Raw genomic sequence first — 16,911 nt, 5'->3', positions numbered from 1 at the left:
TCGTAACAGATCATTTTATTAAAAAAAGATGTATTTGTATAGATGCAGACATGTTCAGTTTAAATACAATCTAAAATGAATCTTTTATATATTCATATTTTTTTCATAACACTGGGAATGGACTAGTTTTAAAACTATTTGCATCTAGCAACAATTCTATGACCAAGCAGCAATTAGCACGGCAACTACGACAAAAGCATGTTGAAGAGTTTGTATACAAATGCACAAATGCATAAACAATAAAACACACATATTTTCAAACTTCAGATCTGCGTCACTTCAGATCTGCGTCAACTCCTCATAAATAATGTAAATCCAACAAAAGGAGGACAGCTCAAACGTTATTCGTTTGTCACCTGTTCATCTCCGTACTTCATAAATACAAGAAAAATAATTTCATGATCAGAATCCCTGTCACACGTTTGTTAGTTTGTCTGGAGTGTTTTCAGTTTGAGTCATCGAGGCTGCTGCTTTTCTGCTCTGAGCCGCAGTTGCAGAGCCGGACCACGATGCTCTGCAGGCTGGGCTCCACGATACCGAGCAGGGGCCTCTGGGAGGGGTCCCCGTTCCAGCAGGCCTCCATCAGCTGCCAGCATTCCTCGTCAAACGTGGGCAACCGTTCGGGTCTGACTCCTGGAGGCAACGTGGACACAAGTGAGCCAACAAGACAGAATCACACAGAGTCCTCAGATAGTGAACATCAGCGCTTCATATCTGAAGCCCGACATGTTCCGAGGGAAGGTTTCTCATTTGTATGCCAGCCTCAGTAAGCACTTAGGTCACAGAGGTAACAGTTACGGTGCTTTAACAGCTCATCTGGTTTGTTCTGTTCAAACAAACTCTGGTGCAAGTTTTACAAGTAACATGTGATTTTAACATGAATTCAAAGCTAGAATACTTTTAAATCTTTCTTCTGGCTATCAACAAGGACACGATCTTAAGGAATACTTCATCCTCAAACTGACCGTTTGTAAATCACTTACTCCATGTTACTTTGAATTCTTGAAGAAAACTTTGTTTTTCTTGCACGTCTTCATGGTGAACGGAGAATCAAAAAAACTGAACTAGACGCGGGCCTCGTTTAATAACAGCAAAACTACATCAAAACACTTTACACTCTCAGTCGTGCAGTATAATATAAGTCTTATTCATTTAGTTGTACGGTCACGACTTCCCAAGCACATGCATCTTTGCTTAAACCGTACTGTTAAAAACTCTTCAGACTCACGCTGATGAGTAGCACGTCTGCAGAAGACTCTTAATGTGAAAGGGTTTCAAGACGTTTCTGTTTTCTGATGCTCCGTTCACAGTGGAGGCATGCGAGAAAAAGGTTTTCTTCAAGAATTCAAGATGTGGCGAGTAATTGTTATACAAATGGACAGTAATCATTACATTATGGTTTGAGACACCTGTTCATTCCGTTTCTTTCTTTTTTCACCTGCTTGCCCTCATCATAGCATGAGGTCTCGACTAAAACACATATTCAGTGAACACAAACTGAACCAGAACTAAAAAGGTAACAAAATATTTATTTCCATGAATCTGAACCAAATGAACCACACTGCAGGTGTGAAAGTGTTTATTACCTTTTTTAACGTTATTCCAGAGCTGATCCTTACTGGAACATCTCTCAAAGGCTTCTGGGAGTTTAACTGAACCAGTGCAGAGGTACCAGAAAAGGATCCCGAAGGCGTAAACATCAACCGAGTTATCATACTTTCCTGTTAGGAGAAGGGTCACAATGAAGAGGAACTCTTAAAAAGACGGAAATAGAACATTCCTGCACAATTCAGTGTAATTAATGACAAATCTCAGTTCTGACACTGTGTATATAAAAAGGTCTCATTACAGGGTTCTCCTCTCAAGTAAAGAAACGTCTGCTTGTTCAGACAGTTCTGACCTGTTAAACCTTTTGAAGTTGTACCTCAGGAGTTGCTTCATGATGACCTTATGGACCGTATGACTGCTCAGTAATCGTACCTGTAAAAAGCTCTGGAGCCATGTGGATGGGGGTCCCGACGATGCTGCCGGACATCATGGCCTCCGGTTTACAGAAGCCCAGATCGGTGATCTTTGCACGATTTTGTTTGTCCAGCTGTAAAAGGAACAGCAGACATCAAAAGAGAGGGAAGCGCTGGTTGGGTCAGAGTACAGCACATCCCTGAAGCGTTGTGATACAGCTGCCTTAGAAGTCACAGAGTCAAACCGTTAGCTGAACTTCTAGTTGGTCTGAACTTACCAGAACGTTCTTTAGCTTTATGTCTCTGTGCAGGAGGCCCTGGCCGTGCAGGAAGCGGATCCCCTCCACCACATCCAGAGCAATCTGAAGTCTCTCCCTCAGTGATAAACCGGCCTGGTGGAGAGAGAGAAAGGAGACTAGACTCAAATGTTACCTTTAAAACAATAATATGTCTCTTTTTCCAACCTCTGCATTGTCAAGTCACCTTCAAGCCCGTGTAGAGGTCTCTGTGCAGCCGCTCCATGATGAGCAGCACCGCGATGCTTGAGCCGCCTCCGTAGGTGTGATCGATCACAGAGCCATGCAGGTCCACCAGCCGCTCATGCTTGGGCAGAGACCTGAAGCAACACACATCCTACTTCAGTAACATGATCATAAAAGGAATCACTTTTATGCTAAAGTAGCAATCCTTAACATTTCAGTCCTGGTTGATCAGAATTTCTATTTGAGTGAAAAGAGAAACTACAAATACATCAGTGATGAATAAATCCCCCTTCCTTCAGCGATAGATACCAAACAAACATCATTTCTGTCAATGATCATCTTAAAGCATGACACTGACTTGACGTCACAGTATATTCTTGTTTGTCCACATAAAGTTGTTTTCCCGCATTCCTCAATTAGACACGTTCAGCATGCTGACTTGTGCACAAGGCTTCAACAGTCAAAACCATTTCTTTCACATACTGGGCAGAGTTTGACCTTTATAACAAGGCAACTGTCATGTCCAATGAAAACATGTCTGCGCTTGATGAATGCAGCTGTCGCTCTCACCAACTCACCTCATGTAGTGGAACTCCAAAGCCAGGTCGTTCCAGTGTTTGTCATCAGGCGGTACCACAGACTTCAGGGCACATGGGTAGTGTCCTCCCCAACTGTCACACAGGTACACAACTCCGTACTGACCGCGACCCAACTCTCGCCCGAGCTTCGGCTTTCCTGTCATAAAACAACATTTTTTTACACTAAAATACACTAAAATGTTTTGCAAATGTGTAAAGCATGTGCAATCGACTGGTGGGATATTAAATGATACCAGAGTCACACGTGCAAAAGGTACAATTTAAAGAGGGTACGTTTTTGCCTGACTTTTCCTTTCTGTGTGTGAACAATGGGAGGATTTGGTGGTGACTCACCATGCAGCAGCACATCCCTGAGGGAGCGGCTCTCCAGAGACAGGCGGGCCAGCCGAGGGGCGTGGTCCTTCCTCACGCGCAGCCACAGGTCCTCCGTGCGCTCCAGACGACCCGTGTGCCCTTCTTCAAGCTACAAACGCCAACACATGACATAATATCTCATGGTTAGCGTAACAAAATAGCTGCTAAATGAGTCTGACTAGCTTCATTTAACGGTTATTCATCAGACTTCACGATCGTAGAGCAACGGCTAACGTGCCGTACTTTTACTTACTTACTATCAGCGAGGACGACTGCCCTCGGGTTCTCAGTGACTACAGGCCAGCTGCCTTGACCTCGGTGGTTGTGTCGTCATTTGTCAGACTCGTTAATGCAGAGAGCCAACACAGCTACTGCTTGATGTATCTCACAGTTATTTTTACCCAGAGGCTGACAGTACAGGGTTGCGTTCTCATCACTGGTGTTTGCTTTGTGCTCAGCTGATACTTTTAAGGCAACATCACAACATACTGTAAAGTTTGCTGGATCTAAAGATTGTGTTCTGTAGTCTGGCTTATTGTGTAATGATAGTTTTTAAAAGCTAAAAAACTCACTGGCCACTTTTAAATCACCTCAAGACTCACTTTTATTTCTGTTGTTTTACTCGTACTTTATATTTGTTTACTGTGATCTTGTATTTGATTGCTCTCCTGCTTTCATTTATCTGCTCTCGTATGTGAAGCACTTTGAAACGACAATGTTGAAAGATACTATTAAAGTTATAATTATTATTAATTTATTCAATAATAATCGGATCAATAAAATAATGAAGGCCTGAAAACTATTTCGCCATCATACGTCCGTTCACTCCGATTATTAAGTTTAAATGATTACTTGCTATTTAATTGACTTATTTTCTGAGTAAAGTATACCAAGTTCATTCACATGTCTAACGTCAGTTGATCATTGTTTTATGCAGCGTGGCTTAAGAGAAATGTATCAAATGTACGCATCTTTCACGAGACACTATTCGGCAATTAACTGCAACAATCATGTATCACGTTGTTGCTGCTCTGGGGATCAGATTAAGTGATGAGCATATTTGTCATGTATTCTTTTCAGGTCAGAATATGGGACCCCTCTTTTAAATGCCTAGAAGACCAAAAAGGCTTTATTTCCCTCTGATAATAATCTCTACTTTGCCTTTACAGCACACTTTGTATTCGTTACATTTCCTCCATATCACATTGCGTACCAACACACTACAGGCCAGAGTTTCTATCTCTGTAATTTACTGTTTGCTCTACTTGTGATTCTAAAAGGACCATGACAGAACAATAATAATGTTTTATGAGGTTGCCGTGTTTGACCCGCACTCCATCACTCAGTGAGATAAATAAGTAAATTAAATCAGGATATTTCCGTCCATCAAAACATAAAGCGTCACAATATAATTTCCTACATTAATGTGTATCTTTAATTGCAAGCGCAGAAATGTAGTCAGTGATGTGACCCACACCGTCTGTCATGTGATAATTATCATCAGAGCAATTTCACTGGAACCAGTTTGTCAGGGACTTCAAGGAAGGAGTCGGAGCTATTTGCACACTGGCGCTTCAAAGGCCAAGCAATTCAAGTAAAGAGGAATACGTTGCTGAACCACAAGCTGTGCACGGCTTGAGAGTCAATAAAAGCCGTCTAAAGTGATGAAGATGTGCATTCAGACCGGTTGCCTGGTGCAAATTCTCCTCGTCTTATTTAATAAGGGCGTCCTGGAAGTCATGTTATATCAGGAAGAGGTTGTTGCCACATGTCAGCCTGTTTGTCCTTTTTACAAAGCCCTGTTTTTGTTTTTCTTCATCGACCTTTCACACCTACAGTATCTCACACTGGCGATTAGAGATGGCAATTGATAAGCTGTGTAGCCCTGGGGAATGAGAAGGTCGCCTCTATGCGAGGTCTTCAACCTCCGGAAGAATCTTTTGTGCATTCTGGAGGAAGCTGGGGACATGGGATCAGAGTGGGCTGCGTTCAAAGCCTCCATTGTGGAGGCGGCAGCTTGGAGCTGTGGTCAGAAGGTCATCAGTGCCGGTCGTGGCGGCAATTTAAGAACACGCTGGTGGACGCCAGCGAAGAAGGAGGCCTTTCGGGTTTGTCTCAGCAGCAGAGAGGTACTGGCTGGTCAGAAGAGCTGCAGCTGTGGCAGTTGCGTAGCAAAGACCCAGGTGTGGGATGAGTTCGAGGAGTCTATGTAGAAGGACCTTTGGTTGGCCTCAAGTAAGTTCAGACAAACCGTTCGATGATTCAGAAAGGAGTAGCAGGCTCAGCTCAGTGTGCCCCGCCAGTCTACACGTGTTTTGTGGACTTGGAGAAAGCGGGTGAGGCGTCCTTTGGAGGGTGAGACCATCCTCTCAAAGAAGTGGTTGTGTAGCCAGCCAGGTTTCATTGCACAATTTTCCACATGGATAGGTCTGTAAGCAGCTCAGAAGGAGAAGATTTCATCCGCCATAGCCTGACTTAACATCCACTAGTGGTTTGATGGCAGAGAAAATTATTTTTAGATGGAAACATCAGACTGTGAGAGACTTAAGCCTTCAAGTATATGGTCAGTAAAAGTTACTCTGTTCTTAGTTATATATTCAAGATGAACTTAGGAAAGCAACAGAGCACAGTGGTAGAGGAATGGAGAGAGAAAGGTGAGAAAGATAATGTTCACCTGGCGTAGAGATGCTGCGAAGGCCTCATGGGAGCTGTTGAGGCGGGTTCTGAACTGGGAGCAAATACTTCTGGCCAGTTTGGCAGCACTGAGGCTTTCTATGGCGTCCTGGGCCACTTTCCGCTTCCACTCTAGGCTGACGGCAGGAGGGTTCACAAACGTTATCCTGTGGATTATCTAGAGGCAAGACAGAGAGTAAGAACACCTCTTCAGAAGTCACTGATCACTTATTGCTGAATGTATTAGACACTGACCTGTTTGATTTGCTCCCAGAAGAGTCTTGAGACAGAGGATCCTGAATGAAATGTGACCTCCACATGATAGGCAGCATTTAGTAACTGTGGCAGATGAGAAGAGGGAGTAAATATGCAGCTGATCCACTTCCTATGACATCAGAATGTCTTCTGTTGGTCGAACGGCTTGTGGCACTGAAGGTAAGCGGATATGACGAAGGACAATGACGGCTACGCTTCATAAAATGTCACTCGTCTTTGTAGGCAAACACCTTTTTTATTATTTGTACTGTTAATCAGTGTCTGATCCCATGTTCAACCCTTTGTTTTGGTTTGCTTTTCTACAAACTTTCCATTGGTTCACAATTAGGTTTAGATGATTAAATGAACAGTAGACAGGTGACAATTTACTTCAAACCCTAAAATTTTCCCTCAAAAACTTTCTAATCTGATTGCAGACAGTCGTCATATTGGAGCCTCAGTCAGAAGTCCTTTTGTATGTAACTTTCCTTAAAATAGATTTTAATATTATTATTAGTCGTAGTATCTTAAAATGCAAAGCTTATACGAGATTAATAAATACGGTCATACTGCTCACATTTAAGCATCTTCACATTAGACAGTCTAGACAAGCAAACTAAATACAGTTCCTGTTTTCCACAAAGGACCGCCCACCTGTTTGAGGTGATTGGAAGTGATATTGTGGACAGAAGACTCCATGTGTGACTTCTCCAGACTGTTGAGACATCGCTCCAGAGTTCCTACGAAGCTCTCCCTCAGATAGTCCACAGAGCTGATCAGCTTGTTAGCCACGGCCTGATTCAGACGAACCACTATCAGCTCCTGGATCTGGTGGATGCACGATTTGATCTCCTTCGACGTAACAGGCTCTCCATTAGTTGTTACGATGATGTCTGCAGTTGAATGAAAATAGATCATCAAGTTAATATGTGGTGTAAGCCACCAACAGCACAGAACTCCTGATGCATGAATGCTGTCAGACATTAGTATGAGACGGTCAGGATGTTGAAGATGCGGACACACCAAGAGTCTCTGGAGGGTTGTGCTAGATTCCGTGTGCTCTACAGATCTAGTTGGCTACTTATAGCACTGTGTAGTTTGACATTATACAGAAAGGAGTCACTGTCATTTAGCTTAGACAAACCCTCTCTGTATAACTTCATATTGTTCAACAGCACCACAAACAGCAGCCTCCAAAGTGACCCCCCAGTGGAATCAACACCTCTCTATCAACATTATAACCTTCTAGAAGGTAGGGTTCATTGCAGGGCCCTTGTATCGACCCTTTCGGTGCCATGATGATGATGAACGGTGTTAGCTGGAGAGGAGATAATGGAGAAAAAATGCTATCATCTCAGAGCAGTACGCTAAAGTTACACACTGAAAATGTATTCTTGCGGTTTTGTTGGCTGCCAGAATTGACGTACGGCTGAAACCTGACATATTTTCGCACCCTTTAGAGGTCAATGGTAATGGTTTATGAAGGCCAATATAATAGTGATAGTTTGGAGCAGGAAAAAGCTGATTGCACATTTATCGGCCGATACTTATCGAAGGCGGATAGCGGCAAGATGAGTGAATGAGTGTGAAAAATGCAGGTGGCTCTGCAGGTCTAAAGTCTCTGCAGGTCGAACGTCTCTGCAGGTCGAACGTCTCTGCAGGTCTAAAGTCTCTGCAGGTCTAACGTCTCTGCAGGTCTAACGTCTCTGCAGGTCTAACGTCTCTGCAGGTCTAACGTCTCTGCAGGTCTAACGTCTCTGCAGGTCTAACGTCTCTGCAGGTCTAACGTCTCTGCAGGTCTGACTAGACTCTAAACACCGTAAAGAAACTGCCTTTGAGAGACTGCTGATTAAAAAGCCTGGCCTGATAAGTCAGTTGTGTCTCCCTTAGAGACACATCAGCAGAATCACAAATATAAGAGAGAATGGATCAAATTTAAATAATCTGAATGAATACCACGAGTCAGCTATCTTTTTTTAAATAGAAACATAATAAAGAGGGAATCCTTTCTCATTAAGTGGAAGATTTCGACAGCAGGAGAAACAATGAACACAATGCAGTGATTTGTGAGTAATCCGATGTGAAGCCACAGAATCCATGTTGCTGAAGTCTATGACAGAAAATCACATTTCCGACAATCTAGAATAAGATTTTATAAAGAAAACATCTTTATTGTACGTAGAAAGACTCGTCGGTTATGACTTAGTTGAACTCACGAGTAGAGAAACACTAATATTCATGAATTAAGATAATTGAGTAGATTAGATCATATTTTCAAAAACCCCTTTGACATTTTAACTTTTATCTGAAGAGGAAATTCACTTCTTCTCTTTTTTCTACCAAATCAGTGAATCAGTCCACGTCTGGACTGAATCCAAACACGTTGTCACAAATGACTTTATGGTCATGAAGACTACGGCCTTTTCAAAACACAACTCGTTATTTACTAAAAGCATGCATTTAATAACAGTGATAAATAGTCAGAAACGTAGAAATCATTTTTGTTGACTGCACAGCAAAGGTGAAGACCACAGCACATGATAAACTCACTGCTGATAATGTCAAAGTATTTGCAATATCCATTAGAATCACAAGCTTGTACATAAATTAGTAATTAGTATGTACTACATCATAAAAAGAGCGAATTAAATTAGATGTACAAAGATGGAAAGATTTCGATTGAGGAACAGTCCCAAATAATCATTTTGAGCTTTTGTGATCTTTTACAGTAATATCCTCTCAAACACTTATTTGCACTTAACTACTTCTGTTTTTGAAGTGTTACGTTAACTATAAGGACTATAACCACTATTTTGATATAATGCAATAATCAAGATGTTTCTCAAACCCGCTCCGTGTTATGAAACAGCAGTTCATTTTGGTTAGGTTCATTTTAAACAAGTTCAAATTTAGGAGCAAACGTAGTCATTATTTACACACCAATTTTATCATGCAATTCTTTGTGCGTTCCACCACTTAGAACACAATATCTTCGTAAGAAATATGACAAACCCTGCGCTGTGGCACTCATCCAGGCTGTTCACTCACTAACCTGTAAACTCCAGGTTGGCAGCATCCTCCAGCAGCTGCTCTTTCATGCTGCCGAGCGTTTCCACAATCATCTCCTTCATCTCTTCCTGTTTACGGTTAGCGATGGCCATAAGGGAGGTAAAGAGTTCACCCTCTTTCTCACGGGTGTACTCCAGCCTGCGGGGTGTTATCTGCAGGTCCCTCTGCATGTCAAAGGCCTGCAGGGAAGGGAAGATAAAGGTCTGATGGGGATTTGTCACGGGCACACTGGGTCAAAAGTAGACTGAGATCAAGCAGTGCATGAAAAAAGGTAGTAACAACTGCATCATCCTCTGACCTGGTTGATGAAAATATCTAGACAGCGACAATGAACCCCATTAAGCAGGTTTGCAGCCTCCACCTGCTGGTTTTGAAGCACCTGGCGAGTAAAAGGCACCAGCAACCGATGCAGCCTTTCGAAAGCCTCACCCAGCACGCTCTGGGGCTTGGCCCCCGGGGTGGGCGTCTGTGTCGGGGCCCCACAGGAGCAGTTTCCTACTGGGCTACTAAGGAAGCCGAGGGAGAGCAGCTGCTTATAGAGGGCACTCTTCTCCCTATCCCTCTCCTTTTCCCTCTCCGCATGGCGGCCGGGTTCTGGGGAGGCTGCTGGCATTGTGTCAGGAATACGGATAAAACAGATCGGAAAGGAGAGCATCTCTTTGACCTTCCACAGCTCTGCCACATGGTCTGTGCTTAGGGAGTCCTGGTTCACGGCATAGAGGATGATGGGGATGACAGTGCGGGTGCAGTCTGCCAGGGCCTCTGCTATGGGCTGGACACTCGGACAAGGCACCACCATGACCTTTGCTTCCTAAAGACAAAGCACAAAAAAACACATACGTTTATTTCATTTCAAGCTTTAAATACAGTCAATAATGAGGAATTGTGGTTCTGTGAAGAAAGGCCAGTTCACCAGAAAACAAAACATACTTTCACATTTACTTTTTGTAAACTCCAGCCATGCAGACACCACTAGGAGGAAACCACTGGATTTAGTTGCTGCATTTTTACTGCAATATCTACCACTGAACCAAAAACGGAAGTCAAAGGAATTTAAAGCTAATAGCTAATAACAATGCATCAAATGAATATGTGGAATGTGAAAGGTTTTGCTTGTGGTGACAAGCCAATTGTTTTTGGTTTAACTGTTTAGCTTCACACATAGTGGTGCATTTAACAGTTAATGAGCTGGATATTCTCCTCAGGAGTTGGCGTCGACCAAAAACAGAACTAGATGGGGAGTGAAAATTGGGCTTATATTCACCAGGTGAAACAATCTACAGCCCCCGTTAGTGTTCAAGGCACTTGGAGGACAGTTTTATGTTCGAAGATGTCTAAATAGCCTTAACTGCAAAATGCAGAAAACACACATCACATGCTCCATCTATTTGTGAACACCGGATGGCACATAAATATTTGTGGTGGTCTTGGGAATGTCTGCGACAGGGCAGCAAAATGACACAAGTGATAGGTTTTCTTAACCCTTGATAAATAACGACTTATACAAAAACAGTCTCGGAGAGGTCGACCATGACGGGGGGGGGGGGGGGGCAGCCCGAGAAAAGAGGCAAAAATGACCAACAGCTACACAAAGGAGACAGTCAGTCCTGTCTCCAAGAAACAAGAGCAGAGCCCATCTGAGCAGTCTCTTTAGCACAAAGATCGCCTATAAACATTTGTTCACAACTAATCTAAATCAAGACAATGTATTAACTGATTTATTGCAGTCACTTTTCAACTTAAACCCATCGACAATATCTCTGTTGGCTATTTTGAAGTTACTATTTTGCTTTTCCTGTCTGTTAGAAGTGTCAGTGCGAGTTAGCATTAAACAAAGCAACAGTCATGAAAAATGGCCATGTCAGAAAATCAAGAGTTTCCTTCTGTTAGCGTATTTTAAGGGTGACTGCTAACATAACAAGCCTGTGTTACCACCTGACTTACTTATGTGAATTCATGGAGCAATAAACATAACAGAGTATGTACCACAAGAAGTTTCTAAACGTGGCGATACCATATCACCCTTTTTGTGCCCTGGGTGTTCAAGTGAAGGTGGGAAGCCTCTGGGACGAAGAGAAGGATAATTAGCAAGTTGGCCACTAAAGCAGGTCGCTGTGATTATGGCAGCAGGGTGTGAATACCGCAGAGAGACGAGAGATTCTGGGCCTTTGTTTACTCCCACTTAAACACGGTCATCTCTAATTCATTCAGCACAAACCTAAATCGGAGTGGCACACTGCTTTTGTGACAAACCTATGTTCACAACTATCAAAATGATATGTAAATATTACATTGAATTTGATTTGAAACAGACAAAAATACTTTTCTGTTTGCTGCTGCCTTTAATTGAACCAGATTCAAGGATATTAATCAATTTCCTGCATTTCACTACTGTATTTTATTTCTTACACTGCTTTTTAGTGTTTCAATGAATGTTCTTAATTGTTTTTAAATCTCCTTTTCTTTTGCCTTATGTTCTGATGCTTTTAATGGTTTTATGTGAAGCACTTTGAATTACCTGGCTCTAACTCTAGAATAAAGTCTAAATAAACTTGCCTTCAGCATGGAAATACATGAAAATTGTTCTGTCTCTCATCTGTGATAATGTTTGTGTTATTACTACGAACAATAACGCCTCTGATGTCCTCGCAAATGTGACCAACTTTTTGACCCAAATAAGGGGCTGCAGATCCCCTGCCTCTCAGTCACATGTGAGAATGAACAACGGTGTGAAATGACTGGCTTTACTTCCAGCACTAATATTTTCCTTCCAGGCGATTATCTATCATACTTTTATGTTGTTGGGATAAGACTGGGGGGGGGGGGGGGGGTCAACTATATCTACATATTATTTGTTGATCACAAACAGATAATGAAGACAGTAATGCAAAAATATAATAGTCAAACATTAACTAATAACAACTCTCACAAATTAAGTTATTCCACAACACTATTGAGACACACCGACTGGTGTGCTTTTGTCACAAACACATATTTTGAAGATTCATTATTCTTTATGTATTTAATGTGCGTCAACATTTGTACAAATTGATTTTCTCAGGCGAGATGCTGGGGAAGTTGTGAACGGGTCTTTTCAATTTCACAACTAAAAATAATAACTTTTATTACTATAAAAAACACAAGAACGTGTTTTTCTAACGATGTGAACAACCACCGTCCCAGAATTCAGGTGTAACCATGGCCCCTTCATCACAGCGAAGGGTTTGGGATTTTTTTACCATGACCTAGTCATGTGAAACGCACCAGACCAGTGGCATTGCGTAAGGGGGCTGGGGGGGTGGGCCGCCGTGAGGCAGAGCAAGGCCTTGTTGCTGAGCCTTGGTCTAAAGGATTAGAGACTAATTTCCACGTGTCACACATGATAAGGAATGACTACAATCCTTACACCATGCTAGATCAATTCACTCCCACAAGATATTGGGATTTTTAGGTCGCACTGGCCGAATACCAGCATGACTTGTTCCACTGTGTCCAACAACTTGTCCTTTTTCCCATAAACACATCAACCTGCGAGTCTGTTTTACTGCTAAAAACCTGAACGGGAAAATAATGCATTTCTGAAAAGTACAAATCAGGTAAAGTAAAAGACTGAACAACACAGGAAATAATCAGCTCTCCTAAGTAATCCGTTTGTGAGCTAAACCATGTGTGAACACAAAGGCTAGTTCAAGCCAGAGACAAGGATGAAAAAACAAAACCTTTTGTTTCGGGCTACAAGAGGAAATGCCACCACACAAAAAATAAACAGTTGATGAGGATGAGCCATATGTTTGAAATCAATGACATAATTAAAAGGACAGTTTTTTGTTGTTGTTTATGTCTAGTACAGTAAACCACAACATGACCGGCTAAATCAGAATACTATATAAAACTAGCAGTAATTCAACCTTAAACTGTACCAAACCTCATTTAAAGAAAGTTGATATGAGACATAAAAACACCATATTCAAGTTTGTAATTATGATTTCATCAAAATTTTCTAAAGGATGACTGTAATGTCAATTAATCTGTTCTTGTCGAGAGATATTCACAGGAAATGGAGGACCATCCAACGGCTTCTGGTCCACGTGAAGTGTCCTCTCCAAGTACATGTGCCAGTTATTTCAACACTGAAATAACTGAAGGCCCTGAATAATACTGCTCATTTTTCAGATGTCCTCTCTGCTGGCCTAAGGAAGGATGTGTATACATATCTTACAATGTCAAATCTTAGAACACTTATGTTTATCGAATAGCAAATGAATCTACTTACTTCAGAATGTGATATCATGGCTGTCATGTCTCAGATATTAGACAAACTAATAATGTCCTGGTGCCAACACTTGATGTCATCAACTTAGTTTTGCCTCATGTCAGTTATGGTAAAATCTTTTCCAGAGGGCTTTAGAGAGCTTCATCCAAGCACACACTGCCTCATCAGCTCACCTTTATTCTACAACTCTTTTCAAAAACACAGCAGTGAGCAACAAGTCCACATTGCCCAGTCTTACTGCAAAAGTCTGGGAACTGTAAAAGTTCATGATGAAGGGAAAAAGTAATAAATACATTTTCATATCAAACTCCATATTTGGACTATGAGTGGACACTGCATGGAAAGTAGATCCAATAGGTTTTCCTGTGATTTAAAGCCTACCTGTAGCAGTGGGTGATGTAGGGTGATCTCCAGCTCTGCTAGCCTGTGGGCCGGGTCCTCACATTCCTCATGGATCTCCAGGTCTTCCCGGGGTACCGTGTCCCAGCGACCGCAGTTAGCCGCCAGCTGGTGCACCAGCTCATACTGGCCCGGCAGTGCCAAGCTGAGCCGCGTCTGTCTCCCATGGGTGAAACACAGTTTCCGCCTCTTGCAGACGCTGCCCTGGACTCCTTCACAAGCCTCTCCGGCCTCTGGGCCCAGTGGCAGCAACCTCTCCCCCAGGAGGCTGTTAAGCAGCCGATAGCGGGCGGCACAGTCCTGGCCTAGTACCAGGATGTACAGGGCAGCACCCACCGTGTTATGCAGGAACTCTTCCTCATGGCTGGGGAAAGAGATGCAGCTGAGCTGGCCTGAGGGAATGGACAGAACACAAAGAGGTATATGATGTTGGGAAGCGGTGCTTTTTAGGAACCTTTAGCAACACTGTTGAGTGGGCTTTTTGTGGCGTTCTTGGACAATAGTGTGCGCAGAGATTGGGTATTTAAGGACACACTAGCGTTTGCATCTGATCATTATTTCCCAGAATATACAGAAGATCCTTGTTCGATGTAAGAGATGTACTTTTTTGACAGATGTACTTTTTTGACAGATATTATTCCTTGGCCTATTATTTCCTGATCCAGCACTAAGATGTGGAGCACACACACACACACACAGAAGAACCAATTCAACCATATTATTGAGGGTTTCAGATATAGGCCTAATCCTCAGTGATGCTGAGTCACAGTCTAAAACAGTTATATAACAAATAGAGGAGAGAGCAGCATTGGCCTACTTTATCTTCACACACACGTGCATTTCTTTCTAACATATGGCTTTACTGTAACCGTTACTAGCATTACCTTACTGGTATCCACCCCTTGACCGAACATGACGCATTAAAGCCTATTGCTTCAGACAGACCGGTGCTGAGCATTTGACCGCATGACCCCAGCACAGTGGATAGACTAAACAGGCAGCCAATGCATACACCAAAATATTAGATCAAGCATGTAATGCACAATTGAAAGATGAATCTAAAATAGCAGGTGAAGATGTGTTTGTTGCAGCATTATGGTTCTTTGTTTTCCCTGTTGATTACTAATAACATTGAGAATTGAACCATCTCTGTAAACAACACACCAGCTCTGAAGAAAGACACTCCTGCAGATGTGACATATTTCATACCATACTCCTGTGTGGTTAAACAATTTCCATGAGGATGTAAGGAGTTGTGATAAACATTTTATAATGCATATCAAATGGGGTGTGGGGGTACGATCAATTTAAAGTCTTAATACACACCTAACCAGTCACTAAAACACTCACACAATTAATGTAAAATAGAAGAATGTGTGTCTGATATTCCAGGCTCTCTGTGAGCTACAGAGTGTAGAAATCTCAGCATATTTGGTGCACTTAGTCTACTCATGCTTTTCAGAAGGGGCTTAATCCCTTTAGTTTTCCCAAACCCTAATGACTGCATTTTTCCAGTTTATTTGCTGGTGGGGAAATATCTGGGCAACAGAAACGTCATGACTTTTCTTTTACTTATAGGATACAGATGAATAACATGGGATGCTTTAAAGATGGTTTAACACAGTGACATTTTGGGTGCACCTCAGGGGATGTTGCTGTAGCATGTGTTCAAACCTACCTGCCTCAAAAGAAGCTGAATCCGAGTTCATGGTTGATGCACAAGCGTTGCTGTAATTTTGCCTTATTTCCCGGAAGAACGCATTCGTTTCCTTTAAGTTCTTCTTCAGTTGTATGGTGTGTTTGTTGTAGCTGTTAAAGATCCTCGTCAGTTCCCGAGCTAAAGGTGTCGTCTTCTGTTGTTGTACGTTTCCCTCCATGGTCAACAGTCTTCTCCTCTCCGTGGGTTACAAGGTTCAGCAGGTGCTTCAACGTCTTAGTTAAGCTGCTCAAATGTCAACCAGTCCTGTTACACACCTTTTTTTCCTTGCGTTCTAGCTAGCTAGTAGCCAAGTTAGTTCACCCATCTGCTAGGCTGTGTTAAATAATGAATTCACTTGTAGTCCGTGTTAACACACTGGTGTTGTGCTGGACAGACAACAGTCACTGTAGTGGCTCGTGTCAGTGAATAAAGTCCAGACATTTGGCTTTTGTAGTTATGATGTTGAAGCTGACTTGAACTGCAAGCTAGCTTAATGTCGTGCAAGATAACTTTAAGGTTGTAGTTGACTCTAAGGCAGATTTGAACGGTTAGCTAACAACGTAACCGCTACTTCGGCATATTTATTTTAAAGACCAACTGTTAGGCTGATTGCAGACTGTCTAAAAAACAAATAATAATAACAACAACAACACCACCACCACCACCACAATGATGTGATTCTGAATAATGTGCGTTTAACGACCTAGCTGTGGTCCAGATACCGTTAGCGCTGCTAGCCAGAAGGCATGTGCTGTCCGTCCTCTTGGCCTGGAGCAACAGACATAACGTTTAACTCCACGGAAATCCAGGGAACCGTTTCACAGCCATACAGCTCCGTGTTTGAAGAGGGGGGGGCAACTTTGACAGTTGCCACTGAACGACAACCTGAGCGCGCGACAAAAACGTTGGGTGTTTTCCTCAATGAGGTTCCGTGGGAAGAGGTCTTCCTAAAGTGGCTCAGGCCCGGATAAGCCAGCGGACATCTTCCACCCTGGAGAGCGACAGCGGCTCAACAACACGAACTTTCTCTCTCTTTTGATGATGAGGAAGACGAAGAGGAGGGTCAGTGGGGGTGCAGGGCGAGGTGTGTACAGTCCGGGTCAACTCGCATAGCTGAGACAAAGCAATCAAATCACTGCAAAACAGA

General features: G+C 42.6%; 1 protein-coding gene across 1 annotated transcript; it reads right to left on the bottom strand.

Annotated features, from left to right (window-relative positions):
• Window positions 1–16,911, bottom strand: dstyk (dual serine/threonine and tyrosine protein kinase). Its single transcript, XM_079265662.1, has 14 exons — window positions 15,744–16,911; window positions 14,048–14,457; window positions 9,692–10,204; window positions 9,377–9,572; window positions 6,979–7,217; window positions 6,325–6,408; window positions 6,071–6,247; window positions 3,376–3,505; window positions 3,022–3,178; window positions 2,445–2,577; window positions 2,240–2,353; window positions 1,981–2,095; window positions 1,587–1,721; window positions 1–633 (listed from the first exon to the last, which is right to left on the bottom strand). The coding sequence occupies exons 1-14, from the start codon at window positions 15,940–15,942 to the stop codon at window positions 446–448; spliced, it is 2,790 nt and encodes a 929-aa protein (XP_079121788.1). The 5' UTR covers window positions 15,943–16,911; the 3' UTR covers window positions 1–445.

Source organism: Melanostigma gelatinosum (assembly GCF_949748355.1).
Source record: "Melanostigma gelatinosum genome assembly, chromosome: 3".
NCBI classification, from domain to species: domain Eukaryota; kingdom Metazoa; phylum Chordata; class Actinopteri; order Perciformes; family Zoarcidae; genus Melanostigma; species Melanostigma gelatinosum.
The sequence above is the reverse complement of the archived record's forward strand: the minus strand, read 5'-3'. Positions and strand labels throughout refer to the sequence as shown.